The sequence below is a fragment of the Fomitopsis serialis genome (assembly GCF_022376445.1).
Source record: "Fomitopsis serialis strain Sig1Antser10 chromosome Unknown B0H18scaffold_1, whole genome shotgun sequence".
NCBI classification, from domain to species: Eukaryota; Fungi; Basidiomycota; class Agaricomycetes; order Polyporales; family Fomitopsidaceae; genus Fomitopsis; species Fomitopsis serialis.
Window position 1 is genome coordinate 383,478 of NW_025954961.1, and position 12,842 is coordinate 396,319.

The 12,842-nt window shown below is 61.2% G+C and overlaps 6 protein-coding genes across 6 annotated transcripts; 3 read left to right on the forward strand and 3 right to left on the reverse strand.

The window, feature by feature from the left end:
* B0H18DRAFT_4860 (uncharacterized protein) lies at nucleotides 1-1,835 on the forward strand. Its single transcript, XM_048038259.1, has 4 exons — nucleotides 1-185; nucleotides 243-1,099; nucleotides 1,169-1,562; nucleotides 1,617-1,835. The coding sequence occupies exons 2-4, from the start codon at nucleotides 247-249 to the stop codon at nucleotides 1,627-1,629; spliced, it is 1,260 nt and encodes a 419-aa protein (XP_047900957.1). The 5' UTR covers nucleotides 1-185; nucleotides 243-246; the 3' UTR covers nucleotides 1,630-1,835.
* Nucleotides 1,836-1,961: 126 nt separating this feature from the next.
* On the reverse strand, nucleotides 1,962-2,991 carry B0H18DRAFT_965774 (uncharacterized protein). The gene is made up of 3 exons (XM_048043283.1): nucleotides 2,932-2,991; nucleotides 2,283-2,903; nucleotides 1,962-2,223 (listed from the first exon to the last, which is right to left on the reverse strand). Exons 1-3 carry the CDS (start codon nucleotides 2,944-2,946, stop codon nucleotides 2,140-2,142), a joined length of 720 nt encoding a protein of 239 aa, XP_047900958.1. The 5' UTR covers nucleotides 2,947-2,991; the 3' UTR covers nucleotides 1,962-2,139.
* Nucleotides 2,992-3,048: 57 nt separating this feature from the next.
* On the forward strand, nucleotides 3,049-4,605 carry B0H18DRAFT_965781 (DUF1682-domain-containing protein). The gene is made up of 5 exons (XM_048043284.1): nucleotides 3,049-3,325; nucleotides 3,378-3,474; nucleotides 3,536-3,606; nucleotides 3,668-3,867; nucleotides 3,900-4,605. Exons 1-5 carry the CDS (start codon nucleotides 3,220-3,222, stop codon nucleotides 4,536-4,538), a joined length of 1,113 nt encoding a protein of 370 aa, XP_047900959.1. The 5' UTR covers nucleotides 3,049-3,219; the 3' UTR covers nucleotides 4,539-4,605.
* A 97-nt stretch (nucleotides 4,606-4,702) lies between these two features.
* On the reverse strand, nucleotides 4,703-8,637 carry B0H18DRAFT_1099992 (uncharacterized protein; the record flags this gene model as incomplete). Its single annotated transcript, XM_048032493.1, has 11 exons — nucleotides 4,703-4,749; nucleotides 4,782-5,862; nucleotides 5,926-5,974; nucleotides 6,027-6,140; nucleotides 6,195-7,030; nucleotides 7,085-7,325; nucleotides 7,386-7,558; nucleotides 7,612-7,722; nucleotides 7,777-7,840; nucleotides 7,911-8,258; nucleotides 8,330-8,637. The coding sequence occupies 11 exons, from the start codon at nucleotides 8,635-8,637 to the stop codon at nucleotides 4,703-4,705; spliced, it is 3,372 nt and encodes a 1,123-aa protein (XP_047900960.1).
* Nucleotides 8,638-9,505: 868 nt separating this feature from the next.
* Nucleotides 9,506-10,509, reverse strand: B0H18DRAFT_4872 (uncharacterized protein). Its single transcript, XM_048038265.1, has one exon. It carries the CDS (start codon nucleotides 10,341-10,343, stop codon nucleotides 9,672-9,674), a length of 672 nt encoding a protein of 223 aa, XP_047900961.1. The 5' UTR covers nucleotides 10,344-10,509; the 3' UTR covers nucleotides 9,506-9,671.
* A 426-nt stretch (nucleotides 10,510-10,935) lies between these two features.
* B0H18DRAFT_965787 (uncharacterized protein) lies at nucleotides 10,936-12,268 on the forward strand. The gene is made up of 5 exons (XM_048043285.1): nucleotides 10,936-11,235; nucleotides 11,299-11,430; nucleotides 11,486-11,503; nucleotides 11,563-11,730; nucleotides 11,803-12,268. The coding sequence occupies exons 1-5, from the start codon at nucleotides 11,020-11,022 to the stop codon at nucleotides 12,136-12,138; spliced, it is 870 nt and encodes a 289-aa protein (XP_047900962.1). The 5' UTR covers nucleotides 10,936-11,019; the 3' UTR covers nucleotides 12,139-12,268.
* Nucleotides 12,269-12,842: the final 574 nt, after the last annotated feature.

Genomic DNA, 12,842 nt, shown 5'->3' on the forward strand with positions numbered 1-12,842 from the left:
TGTGTACATGTTCTTCCGGCGCTCCGGAGCCATGCCTTGCTCTGCTCAGGCTTTGAAGTGCAGGTCCGCAATGGCATGTCGGAACCATCAGGATGGGCTTCTCCCTGGGCACGTATCGCACCTCCCTTTATATAGGGCATTGACGCGTCTACCATCGGTACCAGGAGCCGTTCACCATCTCCAAGGTAAGTTACGCTTGTCTAGCCGCGCATGCCAACACTAACAGTGATTCACCTTTCAAGGTGCATGCAGTCTCTCTCAGATATGATTGCTCCTGTAGTTGAGGACAAGAATGCCTCTCAACCGCGTCTCCCCGTCGAAATTTTCGAACGCATCATCGGCTTCGGGTCCACGGAGGACCTTCTCACCTGTGCCCAGGTGTGCAAGACGTTTTACCCCCTCAGCCGGTACCTCTCCCTCCGAGACGTCTACCTCAAAAGCCAGCAGCACACATACCGGCTCTCACAGCTCCTCCGCGGTAACCCAACGCTGGGTCAGGCCATCGAGAGCGTGTCCATCCTCGGCAGCCCAGGGTCCGGCCACAACGACACCGCACATCTAGTAACCTTCGCCACGACGTGTGCCTCCCTGGTACCCAACCTGCGCAGTCTCACACTGCGCGACGTCAAGTGGGCAGGGGGTTCGCTGCGTCGGGACGTATGTCTGTACCTGACGAGGCTACGCAAGGTGACCGAGCTCACGCTGGAGAACGTCGAGCTGTCCTCGGCGGCGGCGTTTGCGGCCCTCCTGTGTGCTCTGCCAGCGCTCGATCTTCTGAGGTGTGCCAAAGTGCGGCTGCGAAACAGCGGGTTCAGGCATCTGGCCTTCCGTCGTCCTCCTGCACGGCGGAGATTCAAATTTCGTGTCTGTACAGACGACATTGCTGCTCCGGCCCTGAGGCTCGTCATTGCGGATGCCCTGAGGATCGTCGATATGTTCAGCTTCTTCATGACGCTGGATGTCGACGGCCCATTGACACACATCGCGGGCTCTGGTATCCGTTCTTTACTGCAAGTCTATGACATGTGTCTGCTCGTGCGACTGTCGCTGAACTTGGACCATTGCGGTGTGGAGCCGCAACAGGCACTGCAGGTCGTCGGTGAGTTCCTTGATATGGACAGTTGATCTGACGCGTTCTCACTTACTGCCTTTGTGCGATTCGGTACAGAGCATCATTTCTCTCTTGCGCCCCTGGAGTGCTTAGATTCGATACTCATCACAATCATCATCGGCGCCGAAGAAGTATCGGGCTTCGATTTCGCGTGTTTCGCGGCGCTGCTTGCGTCAGTCACGTCTGGGATCTCGTGCATCCAAGTGGTAGTCAAGGTCGTCGGGGAAGGCATCGGCGACGGCGTGCGGTTGATGCGGTTGCTGCTGAGCGGGGCCGCTACCACCGACAACATGACGAAGATCGATCGCATCGTGTCTAGCCCCCCTTTCACGAGGGAGTCGCGCATCTGGATCTCCAGCACACTGTGCATGACGAGGGCACAGCCTGGATTCAAAGAATGGATTAGGACCGTGCAGCACAAGATGCCCACGCTTCACGCTAATAAACAGCTGTGCGTGCTCTGCTGTGTATGCCTTCTACTTGACGCGTGCTGACGTGCACTAAGTGACTTGTATTAGGTACTCGGCACACTGGAAGCGAGGGCGGGAGGGCTGACGAGGGAGCCCGACATGCTACTTTCGGGATACGTCGGGATACGAAGGTAGGAACTGCCATTGATGCTTCTGTTTGGTGATAGACACTCTGTGAGCATACGAATTCGTCCCTTTCTACCCCTGCCAGGGGCTCCTATGCATGTTTGGGACGCTACGACGACAGAAGGCCGACCTGAACGTGAGTGATATGAGTGTACGACCGAAATTCCGTGAAACATTGTGATGGGGTGAACCGGTCGGGAGGTGCGCCGTGCTATGTACCATGGAACACTCCCCTTGCCTCCTTGAAGTCTAGGGCCTGCCTGGAGGAGACTAGCATTGGCCAGTGCGCATCTCGGACGACACTTCTGACTTGCAGTGCCTGCCATCCATGTCCTGCAATAGTTACATGGCATGCCTACCTCGGTGCTACGCGGACTGATATAATTGCACGATTAATTGCCCTGGATAGTTGACTGGCGTATGTGGAGGTGTTCAGGCTGGACCAATGGAGACGCGTTGAGGGCGCGCATCGGGCAGCGTGATGAAAAAGGAGATGATCGCGTGCACCGGGTTGTACTACTACAAATTCGTACTCGTACAGGGTCCTCTCTTCTATATGCCTCCCAGCAGCGCACATCCGTGTCAGGGAGCGTACACCCGCCCCCGCGGTAGGTTTTCCCATTGTCGTCCAGCAGACCCTTCAGCCTCGCCGCAACTCCGCGCACGCTCTCCCGCCCCGCGTCCATCTCCCGCCACGACCCCGCCACGGTCCAGCACTCTGAGCACGCCTTGCTCGCGGCGTTCACGGTCTCGAGCTCGAGCTCGCCTCTGTTGTGCAGCGCGACGAGCACGTCGATGAGGTGTTGGAAGCCGGTGTGCCAGCTGCTGAGCCCGTGCTCGGGGTTCATGGTCGTGTCAGTGATGAGATGCGAGGACGCGAGGCCGAGGCACTTGCGCAGCACGCGCTGGTCAATCGGGCCTGACGCGGACGTGCGGCCATGGTGGGCGACCATGGCCAGCACGAAGGCACCATAGTCGGTCGAGGGAGAGGGAGACGGTGTGCGTCTGCGGGTGGGCTGCCGCTGGACGATCAGAAGACAGGTCAGGCTGGACACATGTAGGGCAGGCAATGCCAATCGAGGTGCATCTGGGAACCCACATCGGACTCGGCCATGGGAGGCCTCGCGTACTGTCCTATACGGGAGCGCGGAGCCCTGTATGCGTCGAGCACGAGAAAGTTGACATGAATACGCATGCTGGCGGAGAGAGGAACAGACGGCTCACAACGAGAGCTGGCATGCAGCGGTCGTCCTGCCAGCAGACTCGGACGCAGCGGAGGCGCGGTGATGCACCGGTCAGTGGGCGTCCATCCCCACTTCAATGTCTTCTTACCGAGCAGCGGCGGGCCACTTGCCATATCCGGCTTCCCCGCCGTCACGGCATTCGCCCTGATCAGGGCGCCTGTTCCCCCCTGAGCACAGGCGCCCATACTGCTCGCCAGCGAGTCGTCGGCGCTTACGGGCTGCACCAGCCTCCAGGTCTCCTCGGTCAAATTGGAACGACACAGGCAAGATGGCCTCCGTCCTCCTAAAGTACCTCACCCCGCCCCCGGTCAACCTCTCTCCCGACTATGAGGGTACCGAGTTCCGGTGGAAGTTCCTCACCATCCGACCAGCATGTAGGTGTCATCCCTGAGTGCTGCTCGCCCTGACTTATGCGGGGCGATGTAGTCTTTCAGAATGAGCCGTACTTCATTGCAGCCATTCTTCTCTTCGCCGTGCTCTACTTCTGGGGAAAGCGGGCGAACGAAAGCAGGGTCAACAAGTGGTGCGTAGAGTCTCTAAACACCGAGCAGTCGGAAGCAACTCATGCTGAGTCGCATTGTCAGGTTCGATGCACACTCGTCATTACTCGAAGCTCAGTTCTCTAGTCCTGTAGCACAAAAAGGCCTTGTCCGCGGTACGTCAAGCATCCATCTGTTCGCGCACCCTGTTCCACGGACTGAGCACGCCCCTCACAGACGGCAACTCCGACTGGTTCAACTTCTCCACCGGCCGTCGCGCGGTCAAGTCCCTGCACACGACCTTCACCCTCCGCCCGCGCCACGACCTCCTCCAGCTCGCCTACCAATTCGGGCGCGGGCTCATGGAGCTCGACTACAAAGCCGCCGACGCCGTCGAGCTCGACTTCGCCTTCAGCGCGCCCGCCTCCGCGAGCGCCGTCCCGACTGCGTCTTCGCCGTCGTCGCGAAGGACGAGCTGAAGGGCATCCGCGCGCGCCGCTGGGACCTCTCCTTCACCAAGACGACCGACCAGCCGTCCCTCCCGCCCTCGCTCACCGCCATGTCCGAGTTCGCGGACGTCACCACGAACCTCCTCAGGCCCCTCGGCGCGCTCGACCTCCCCGCGGTGCTCTCGAGCCCGTCTACCCTGAAGTACTTCCGCTCGCTGTCCATCACGGACCAGCCCCGCGCCCGGCCCAGCGCGCCCCTCCCCCAGAGCCAGCGCGGCAAGCATCTCATCCTCGAGCTCACTCTTCCCCCATCGTCCGACGCGGCTGCCACGCTGCCGTTGATCCAAGCCGCCTTCCAACTCGTCGACGCCATCGCGGGCGAGGGCAAGGCAACAGGGATGCGCGGAGGCCTCAGCGCGCAGCTCAGACCCGAGACGAAGAACAAGCTGAAGAAAGTGCGCGAGGACATCGAGAAGCAGATCAGGGAGGAGGCGAAGCGCGAGCAGAAGGAGGAGGAAGAGGAGAAGCGCGCCGCGGCGAAGCGGAAGGCGGAGGAGGATCGTCTGAGCAGGTTAAGCGCGGCGGACCAGAAGAAAGAGTTGGACCGCGAGAAAAAGCGCGCGATGCGCAAGACGCAGACCAGGATGAAGGCGCGGTAGCCGCGCGTGAGCATACCTGTCGGGAGGCAGTATCTATTGCCCGCTGTACTTCGAATTGTTCTTGGGTATTAATACAATCTAGTGGTATTGTTATTGCTACATGATGTTCCAAGTGATCCACAAGTCCAAGAGTGACAAGAATGCAACGATGAAGCAAGATGAGATCATGCAGCTGTTGTCTTGGTTGTCTTGCCGCAGGACGCATCCGAGGCTGAGTAGGCGAGGCAGGCAGAGACACGCAACTCGTCTGCAATTCCTCCGACGCGTCCTCCCTGTCCGACTGAACCTCGTCCTCCTTCGGAGGTGTCGATTCCTTCTTCTGGCCCGCAGCGCCCCACTTGCTGCCCCAGTAGTTGAAGAAGTTGAGCAACCACGTCGGGCGCAAGCTCTGGTGCTGCACCGCGTCCACCTCATCTTCGCTCTCCTCCATGTCGATCGCGTCCGCCCCAGGCAGGCCCTCCTCCTCCTCCGCCTCACTCTCCGTCCTCCCGAGCGCGTCCACGAGCCGCTCGCGCCCGTCCAGCGTCCACTGCACACGGTTGAACCGCCCATGCGCCCCGCGCACGCCCTGCGGGTGCTTCCGCCCCGTCCCGAACGTCTTCTCGCGGAGCGCAAACACCCGCCGGCGGGGCTGCACCGCCATATGCCACAGGTCCTCGACGAGGTACTGCGCGCTCTCGTACGCGAGCGCCTGCGTCTCCTGCGTCAGCACGTCCGCGCGCGCGCGCGCCGCCTCGACCTGGTGCAGCAGCCCCGCGCGCTCGCGCAGCTCCGCGAGGCCGGGGCGCGCCCGCTCGTGGTCCGTCCGCAGGTGCGTGTTCGTCCGCGAGAGCCGTTCCGTGAGCGCGGCGAGGCACGCGGCGATGTTCACGAGGTGCTGCTCGCGCCGGTACATCACCAGCAGCTGCCCGCAGAGCTCGACGTCGACCCGCATGCGCTCGAGCGGGAGCACGCGCGTGTCGGCCATGTCCGCGGCGGCGTCGAAGGAGCGGCACCGGCGCGGACCGAAGGTGAGCGTGCGCCTGCGCCGCGCGGTGTCCATCTCGGTGTCGCTGGCAGTCACTTCCGTCTCGTCATCCTCGATCGAGTCCGTCCGCCGAAGAGTTGACAGATGCGGCTCCCTCTCGTCGGACGAGATGGAGTCGACGAGTTCCTTCGCGCTCAGCGGGTCTGACCAGCTGATGATGCGCGACTGATAGTGCGGCCTGGTCGAGGGCCGCTTCCTGTTGAACTCGGTGACGCGCCTGTCATACTCGGAGAGTTGGCTTGCAGAGCGTTGCGCAGGGGTGTATGACCCGATCCCAAGCATGGTGGGTACGGCATTCTCGACTAGCGATACACCACGGCTTAATGCGCGTGCTCGGAGAACGTGAAAGAGTACACGTACAGATGGGGACGCCTGGCCGCTGCTCAGTGGTTCTTCATCGTCCGGGTCCCTGGAATGGCCTTGTCATCACATGCGTGCGGTTGATATGATGTGTCACTTACCCTGTGATCCTCACCGAGGGTACTGTTGACGAGGGACCAGACTGTTCAGACTGTCCACCGCGATTCTTCCCTAGGTTGCCAAAATCAACACTGAGCTTCTTGGCCCGTCCAAGGCTGCACAATAAACGGATCGTAAGAGAGTGCTTCACGAAGAGTCAATACACTTACGCTGCCCAGCTTTCGATCTTGCGCTGCACCCTCCGCACGGGCTTGTACGACTCGCTCTCGTCGCCCGATGATCTCACGTCTCGCTCCCTCTCCTCCCTCTCCTTCTCTCGATCCTTATCCTCGCGACTTGTCTCGATCTCTGTCCCGTCCTTCTCTCGTTCTCTGTTCTCCTTAGTGTCCTTCTCCACCTCCTTCTCCTCCCGCTCCCGTTCCCCATCACTCCACACCGCCTCCTTCTCCCTCCTCTTCTTCCCGACATCATCCGGCCTCCCCGTCCACAGATACCTCAAGCTGCTCGGCGCGTCCTTCGCCGAGCTCGCCACCACGAGCCGCACGAGCGCGCCGAGGTCCGCCGTCGGGTTCACGCCGCTCGCGCCCTGGCCCGGCGGCGCGCCCTCGCCGTCCGCCGCGGAGCGCAGGTCGTCCACGAGGTCGTCGAGCTTGCTGATCAGCACGCGGTGCACCTTGTACGACTCCGTCGGGCGCATCTTCTTGTCGTACGCGGCCTGGACCGCCTCGACGAGCGCCTGCGAGAGGTACGCGACCGGCGGCGTCGGCGAGGGGACGGTCGACGGCGCGATCGAGCCGTGGTGCGCCTTGTGCGGGCTCGTGGCTCGGGGAGGGGAGGAGGTGCGCGGGGAGGAGATGGAGTGACTGTAGCCGTGTCCATGTCGTTGAGGAGACTGGAAGGCGGTGAGGGCGCGGGTGAAGTTGCCGGGGTCCAGGAAGGGGTCCTTGGGGACGTAGTAGCCGAGGGCGTGCAGCTTGTTCCTGGTGGTGAGAATGAGACTGAAGAGGGCGGATAGTACTGTCGGGTCTGCGACCCGCTCTGTGGGCTGCGAGAGAAGACTCGGTGAGTCGACGCGTGGACACTTTGAGATAGCACGTACTTCAATCTTCATGCATGGCTCCCCGACCTCGGCTGCCCAGCGCCGGATGCCATCGCATGTTACATCACACAGCAGGCCGTTCCTCTCCTCCGGAGACGTGTCGAATAGCTCGAACATCGCCAGCCCGGCCTGGGTGAGCTTGACGAGTTCGAGTACAGTGGCATTGAAGCATGCAGCAGAGCGCGCGTTCCCTTTGTCGGGGATATGGTACATCAGGATGAAGCGGTCCTTCGTGGTATCACTACGTGAGTCGTCTCAGCGCTCTACCCATGTACGAGGCATTGAACAGCCGTCCGCCTACCTTGGCTCCTCGAGAGTGAGCGCACTGCGCCCGCTGCAGCCCATGCGCAAGAGATTGATGTTAGTATACAGCTGTTCACGGACTTCGAGGAAGTTGCCCCGGGGTATATGTACAATGGTATAGTCTGAGCGGAAGTTTGCGAGGGAAGTGACCATGAGGGTACCGAGACCTATCTGATGTGACGTCAACCGCTCTGAACGCGTGAGTTGACTCGTATGCCACTCACATCCTTGGGTCGTGCTCCTTCACTGCGAAGGTGTCGGAGCGCTTGGTCCCATTCTGTCTGAGCTTCCGAGGGACTTAGTGATGAAGACGGTGAGAGGGCGGTGACCAGTATCTAAAACAAACTCAGCCAACAAGGAGGCCGCGCGAGTGACAGCCAGTAGCATACCTTGTGTTGCGGATCTCCGGTGAACACTGTCAAGACGATTACCGGTCGTCGGCGCTCGACCACCCTGACAAGTCCGAGTGAGTCGGAGGAGGTCAAAGTCGCGACGACGCCAGACAAAGGCGAACGCAACTCACCACTTCTCCACCGCGTAGATCTGGTACCCCGCCAGCTCAATCTGCTCCTCCACAATCTCGAACCTCCGCCCGCCCCCGATCCAGTCGGGCATGGCTGCGGTCGCCGACTTGTCGCTCTGGTCCGAGAGGAAGGACGGGTTGGAGACGGAGCCTGCGCGCGACCTCGACATCTTGGACGGCGACGCCTTGTACGGCGGTATCTTCGGTGAGCCCATGGTCGGCTTCGCGGAGCGCACGGTCGGCATCAGCAGCCTGCGTGCGGCGCCGCGCCCGATTGCTGGGTACTGGCATAGGTGGGCGACGTGGCGGGTGTATCGACAGGCGTGGTTGGGGAGATGCGTGCGGCGCCTGTGACGAGATGGGAGTGGGAGCGCGAGACGAGCGGGGAGAGGGTCGGGGTGGGCGGGGACGCGAGGGACTTGGAGGGGCCAACAGCGGCGAGGGACGGGCGGCGAGAGTGGGTGCGCGAGCTGGCGGAGGACGGCCCGGACGCGAAGGACGCAGGCATGGAGAGGCGGGAGACGGCCTTGTCCGTCATGCCTGCCCCCGTCGGCGTGGTGGTCGTGCGTGGACGCGCGTGGCGGGACTCGTCCTCGGTGTGGCTCGGTGTGGCGGTGGCGGCGCCGGCGCGGTGACAACTGCAGGCGCCCGATCTGGCTCTCCCCCGCCCGCCTGATCCGGAGCGCCGTGCTCGATCGGCGGCCGCGCCCTGATGCCACTGCCGCATAATTGCCTTTTGTGGAAGCCGTCCAAATGCGTCCGCCGGCCGTGGCCTCCTCCCTCAGTATTACGTCCTCGCCCACGCGCAAGGCTATGTTCGAGCCGGGCCGACGGAGCTTTTTCTCGCCGCCAGGGTCTCGGCCAGCACCCCATTTCCCTGGCCCAGTCACGAGATAGCGGCGACCTTGTATTGTCCAGGCGTCTGAATGAAATCGGGGGGACGTAGGGAGGACGGTAGGGAGGGAGTACCTTCTTCCACGCCCGGCGAGCGGGCTCCTATGTTTCAGTCAGCACGCCGCTTTGCTTCGATGGCTTATCTCTCTGATGGCACGTCCAAATGAGGCCACCAATAGCCCCCCGGGTCCACGATCACGTTCCTCCCCCGAATTCGTCGGTGGGTTCAAGAGGAGGGCGGCGCGACGCGCTCCTTCTCTCAACCCCTCCAGCCCCCAGTTATTTCCCTGAGCGTAGTTCCATAGTATTCATGTCCTTTCACCCGTCTCACGACTGGGGCAGTCCGCCCCAGTGGTCTTCATCCCAGGCCTCGCCATGGGCCACATACCCCGTCCCGTCAGACGGAGGTGTTGGGTCTCAGATGTACGGCCAGGGCGGCCACACCCCTCAGGCCTGGGCTTCTTACCAGCCAATGCCTACTGACGGTCCTCAGGTGCGATTTGACGCGTCTTACCATTTTCTAGCGCGAGTTTGACGCGTCGTGGCCGTTGCCTATTTAGTTCTATTCCGCAGGACCTGAGGCTCAAATCAACGACCCTTCCAGCTATGAGATTGGAATGGATGTTGACTATCCGTCCCCTCCCGGCGAGCCCGCGGACGTAGAGATGGCCAGTGAGACTCCTCCGCCCCTTATTACTTGGAGGAGCCCAGAACGCCACCGCGTCGCCCCCTTTCGCGCGTCGCGACCGTCACCTCTAAGATTACGCATATCTCAGCCCATCGAAGTCCTCCCGCTCTCAATCCCCCTCAAGGCCGTGACCAACACCACTCGTCGGAACCCCCTCACCCCTATACGACGCAGCGCACTCAGCGAAAGCCGATCCTCTCGCACGCCAACCTCGTCCCGCGGCTGTCGACGGCTCGGTCTACTACCCACCCATCACCCCCGCCGCTGAAGAACCGGCGATACGCACGCTTTCTCGCACGCGAGGTCAACGAACTCACCGACCGCCTGTGCGATCTGACGATTGCTTCCGCCGACGCCGACGCCGGCGTCGCGAAGCACGAGGGCACTGTCTCTGACAGTGCCAGCATGCTGAGCGACGCTGGCTCAGATGCGACGCTGGCCCCCAGCGAGATGGACCTAGACACGAAGTCGGAGCTGGAGTTTGGACGGGGCATGCGCGGCGGAGACTTCAAGGAGATGCTCCTAAACCTCCTGGACAAGGTCCCACCTAGGCGAGCGCGACAATCGACAGGGGAAGAGCTCGCCGACGACGGAACATCAACTCCTCCTGTCCCCCGTGCGTGCCGTGGGTGTGCCACTCGCGGTCGCATAGTGAAACCAGTAAACATCGTCTGCCGCTTCGTGCGGCTGGCGTGCGTTTTTATCCTCGTTGCCCTCCTTTGTCCGGGAGGGAATACGGGGCGTAGTGCGCTGTGTACCGCCCGCAGGACATGCGGTGCGGCGACACTGAGCACAATCGACGGGCTCGGAGGCGCTTCGAATGGAGTGCCGCCGACCCATACCATGCCCATGGACACCCGCGCCACTCAACCACGACCACTTCATGCTCTCCAGCCCGACTCCTAAGGCTGTTTCCTTCGTCGACCTTCCACCTCGCTGCTCAAGATGCGATGGTGTCCGGTCTGCTGGGAATTGCCTTTGCCTTGGCAGGGCCACACTTCGCGCGCAATCCATTATGGTGTGCCACTCGCCACAATGGTTGGGATTCGGCTCACACCGTCTGCTGATGGCAGCGCCGAGGTCACACGCGCCAGCTTCGAAGTGCTTTCTAGACAAAGGTCGGGGTCGTCGTGTTCTGCGGAGGTGCATTGGGCCACTGGGTGTTGCGGACAAAGGACAAGGACATGTTTGGCTGGATCATCGCTCAGGCACTGTTATTATGTGTATATATCCTGTGTACGTATGTTGTTCTGTTTACCGCCGTGTATGTCGCTCGCTCTCGAATGCAAATCCCGTTATGTTACGGAATGGGGCAGACGAAGCTGAAGTTCCTATTTAGGGTTAGGACCGGTAGGGTTTCCCTCGGAGCGTGCCGAGTGGCGTGCCGGACGGGGCCGACAGCGGGCGTCTGGCCACAGTTGACTCTCGTCCAGACTCCACGCTCCAAGGGCGTGTCGCAGGCGCCTGCAATCCATTCCGCCCTCTCACTGCGTGCACTTGCTCCGACCAGATTCGACTTGAGGATCAATGCAGGACCAGGCAGCCCCGCCCACCCCAAGCGAAATCGCCGCCGCCATCGAGCGCCGCGTCCAGGCCGAACGCGAGGCCGCGCAGGCGAACGCGGCCCTCCGAGCACAGCGCGAGTTTGAGGAGACCCGCGACACACGGCAGGAGTTCAGACGGCTCATCGACCCTGGCATCCTTCGTCCAAACGCGCGCGAGCTCGCGCTCGAGTCTCTGATAGTTGCGTCTCCCCCTGTTGTGCGGTGAGGCGTCGGGCTGACTTGCTCGCCGTTGGGGCTGCAGACGCTCAAGACGTTGGCGGAGAACATTGTGGCGCATCCGGGCGAGGACAAGTACAAGAAGTTCAAGCCGACGAACTCGAAGATCAAGCGAGTGCTCGTCGACCCGAAAGGGACGTTGGAGTACGCTGTAGCGGTCAGTCAGCCCTGTAACTCTCCGCCGGCTCACCCTAACACAGAGTTGATGGTAGATGGGCTTCAGACCAGAGGTGCTCGCTATACCGCATACTGATTGAGGCCCCACTCAACCTCACGCCGCTTTACCTAGGTCGTAGACTTCCAGCCATACTACATCTGGGACGACCGTCACAAGCTCGACCTCGAGATCGGGCTCGCCATCATCCATGAGACCCTCGAGCGCGAGCTCGTCAAGCAAGAACGAGAAGACCGCACAAAGCGAGAAGCGAAAGAGGCGGAGGCAGCCGCGAAAGAGAAAGTCAGTCGTCCGTCCTCCACTTCACTACCCTCCACCGCGTCTTCGCCCCTGACCCACCACTCATCCACACAGCTCAAGCGCCAGTTCATCGACGACCGCAAGTCCACCGCCCTACGTGGAGAGCGCGAGCGAGAGGTGCGCGAGGCGCGCGCAGCAGCAGCAGCACGGCGCGCCGCCTCGCAGTCATCCGATGCACCCTCGCAGCCAAGCAGCCCCGCGCCCCAGTCCCCTCCTTCCCGGAGGACTCGCATGTCAGCGACACGGATACGCCCAATGTCGGGGACGGGCAGGACACTTGACGGACGGGTCGTCACGGAGGCAGATGAGGCGGAGGGGGCGGTACCTCCGCCGTACCATCCGCAAGGGGATCTCATAGAACTTGATGAGGACAGTGAGGGAGAGGACTGATGTGCGAAGACAGTGAGGTGCGGTGAGGATGTGGACTTGTCGTGTTGGTTGATCAGAATCTGCTCTCTTGTAAAGATTACTGCTACTACTACCAGTCATCGTGTAGACTATGCAAGCGTTTCAGCTTTGTGCGTCCCCTGAGACGCAGCCCGGTGCGCCCATACCCAATCATGCAAGCCCGGAGCTGAGACACATCCGGTGAGTGCTGCATATTGTCCGCCAGTTCTGGACGCGCTGACTCACTTCAGGAAAACTTACCCAAAGCGGCCACTAATTCAAAGCAGGAGGCTCCGATACCATCTTCGATTACGCAGTCACCGCATGGGCTCTACTGCAACATGCTCCCAGACCTGGAGCCTGCATGCCATCGACTGGTGTCTACGAACTTAGTCGATGGTATATGTGCGCACTCTTACGACATAACTCATCCCACCAGAGTCATGGCACGGTCAGATCATTGAATTGATGCGAAGCTGATACGAGGCTTCCTTGACTTTCCCAGCCCAGGATACAGTAGACGTCAACAATTCCTCGCCTTCGTTGGCACGGTACCTCAGAATTACTAGTACTATTGACCGAGCATCTCAGCCATCCCAGATGTGACTGCACACAGAGACTGCATCATCTTGTTAACCGGGGAAGCTTTCCATGTGTACTCTCACTGACACTGTACGCTCGAACCGAACTATTGTGTAGACTAATGA

Coding starts and splice junctions, on each gene's coding strand:
- B0H18DRAFT_4860 (XM_048038259.1), top strand. CDS start 247: ATGCAGTCTCTCTCAGATATGATTGCTCCTGTAGTTGAGGACAAGAAT. Junction 1,100..1,168: donor ACAGGCACTGCAGGTCGTCG/GTGAGTTCCTTG, acceptor GATTCGGTACAG/AGCATCATTTCTCTCTTGCG.
- B0H18DRAFT_965774 (XM_048043283.1), bottom strand. Junction 2,224..2,282: donor GTACGCTCCCTGACACGGAT/GTGCGCTGCTGG, acceptor AATTTGTAGTAG/TACAACCCGGTGCACGCGAT.
- B0H18DRAFT_965781 (XM_048043284.1), top strand. CDS start 3,220: ATGGCCTCCGTCCTCCTAAAGTACCTCACCCCGCCCCCGGTCAACCTC. Junction 3,326..3,377: donor CCTCACCATCCGACCAGCAT/GTAGGTGTCATC, acceptor GGGGCGATGTAG/TCTTTCAGAATGAGCCGTAC. Junction 3,607..3,667: donor ACAAAAAGGCCTTGTCCGCG/GTACGTCAAGCA, acceptor CGCCCCTCACAG/ACGGCAACTCCGACTGGTTC.
- B0H18DRAFT_4872 (XM_048038265.1), bottom strand. CDS start 10,343: ATGGGCATGGTATGGGTCGGCGGCACTCCATTCGAAGCGCCTCCGAGC.
- B0H18DRAFT_965787 (XM_048043285.1), top strand. CDS start 11,020: ATGCAGGACCAGGCAGCCCCGCCCACCCCAAGCGAAATCGCCGCCGCC. Junction 11,236..11,298: donor TCGCGCTCGAGTCTCTGATA/GTTGCGTCTCCC, acceptor TTGGGGCTGCAG/ACGCTCAAGACGTTGGCGGA. Junction 11,731..11,802: donor AGGCAGCCGCGAAAGAGAAA/GTCAGTCGTCCG, acceptor TCATCCACACAG/CTCAAGCGCCAGTTCATCGA.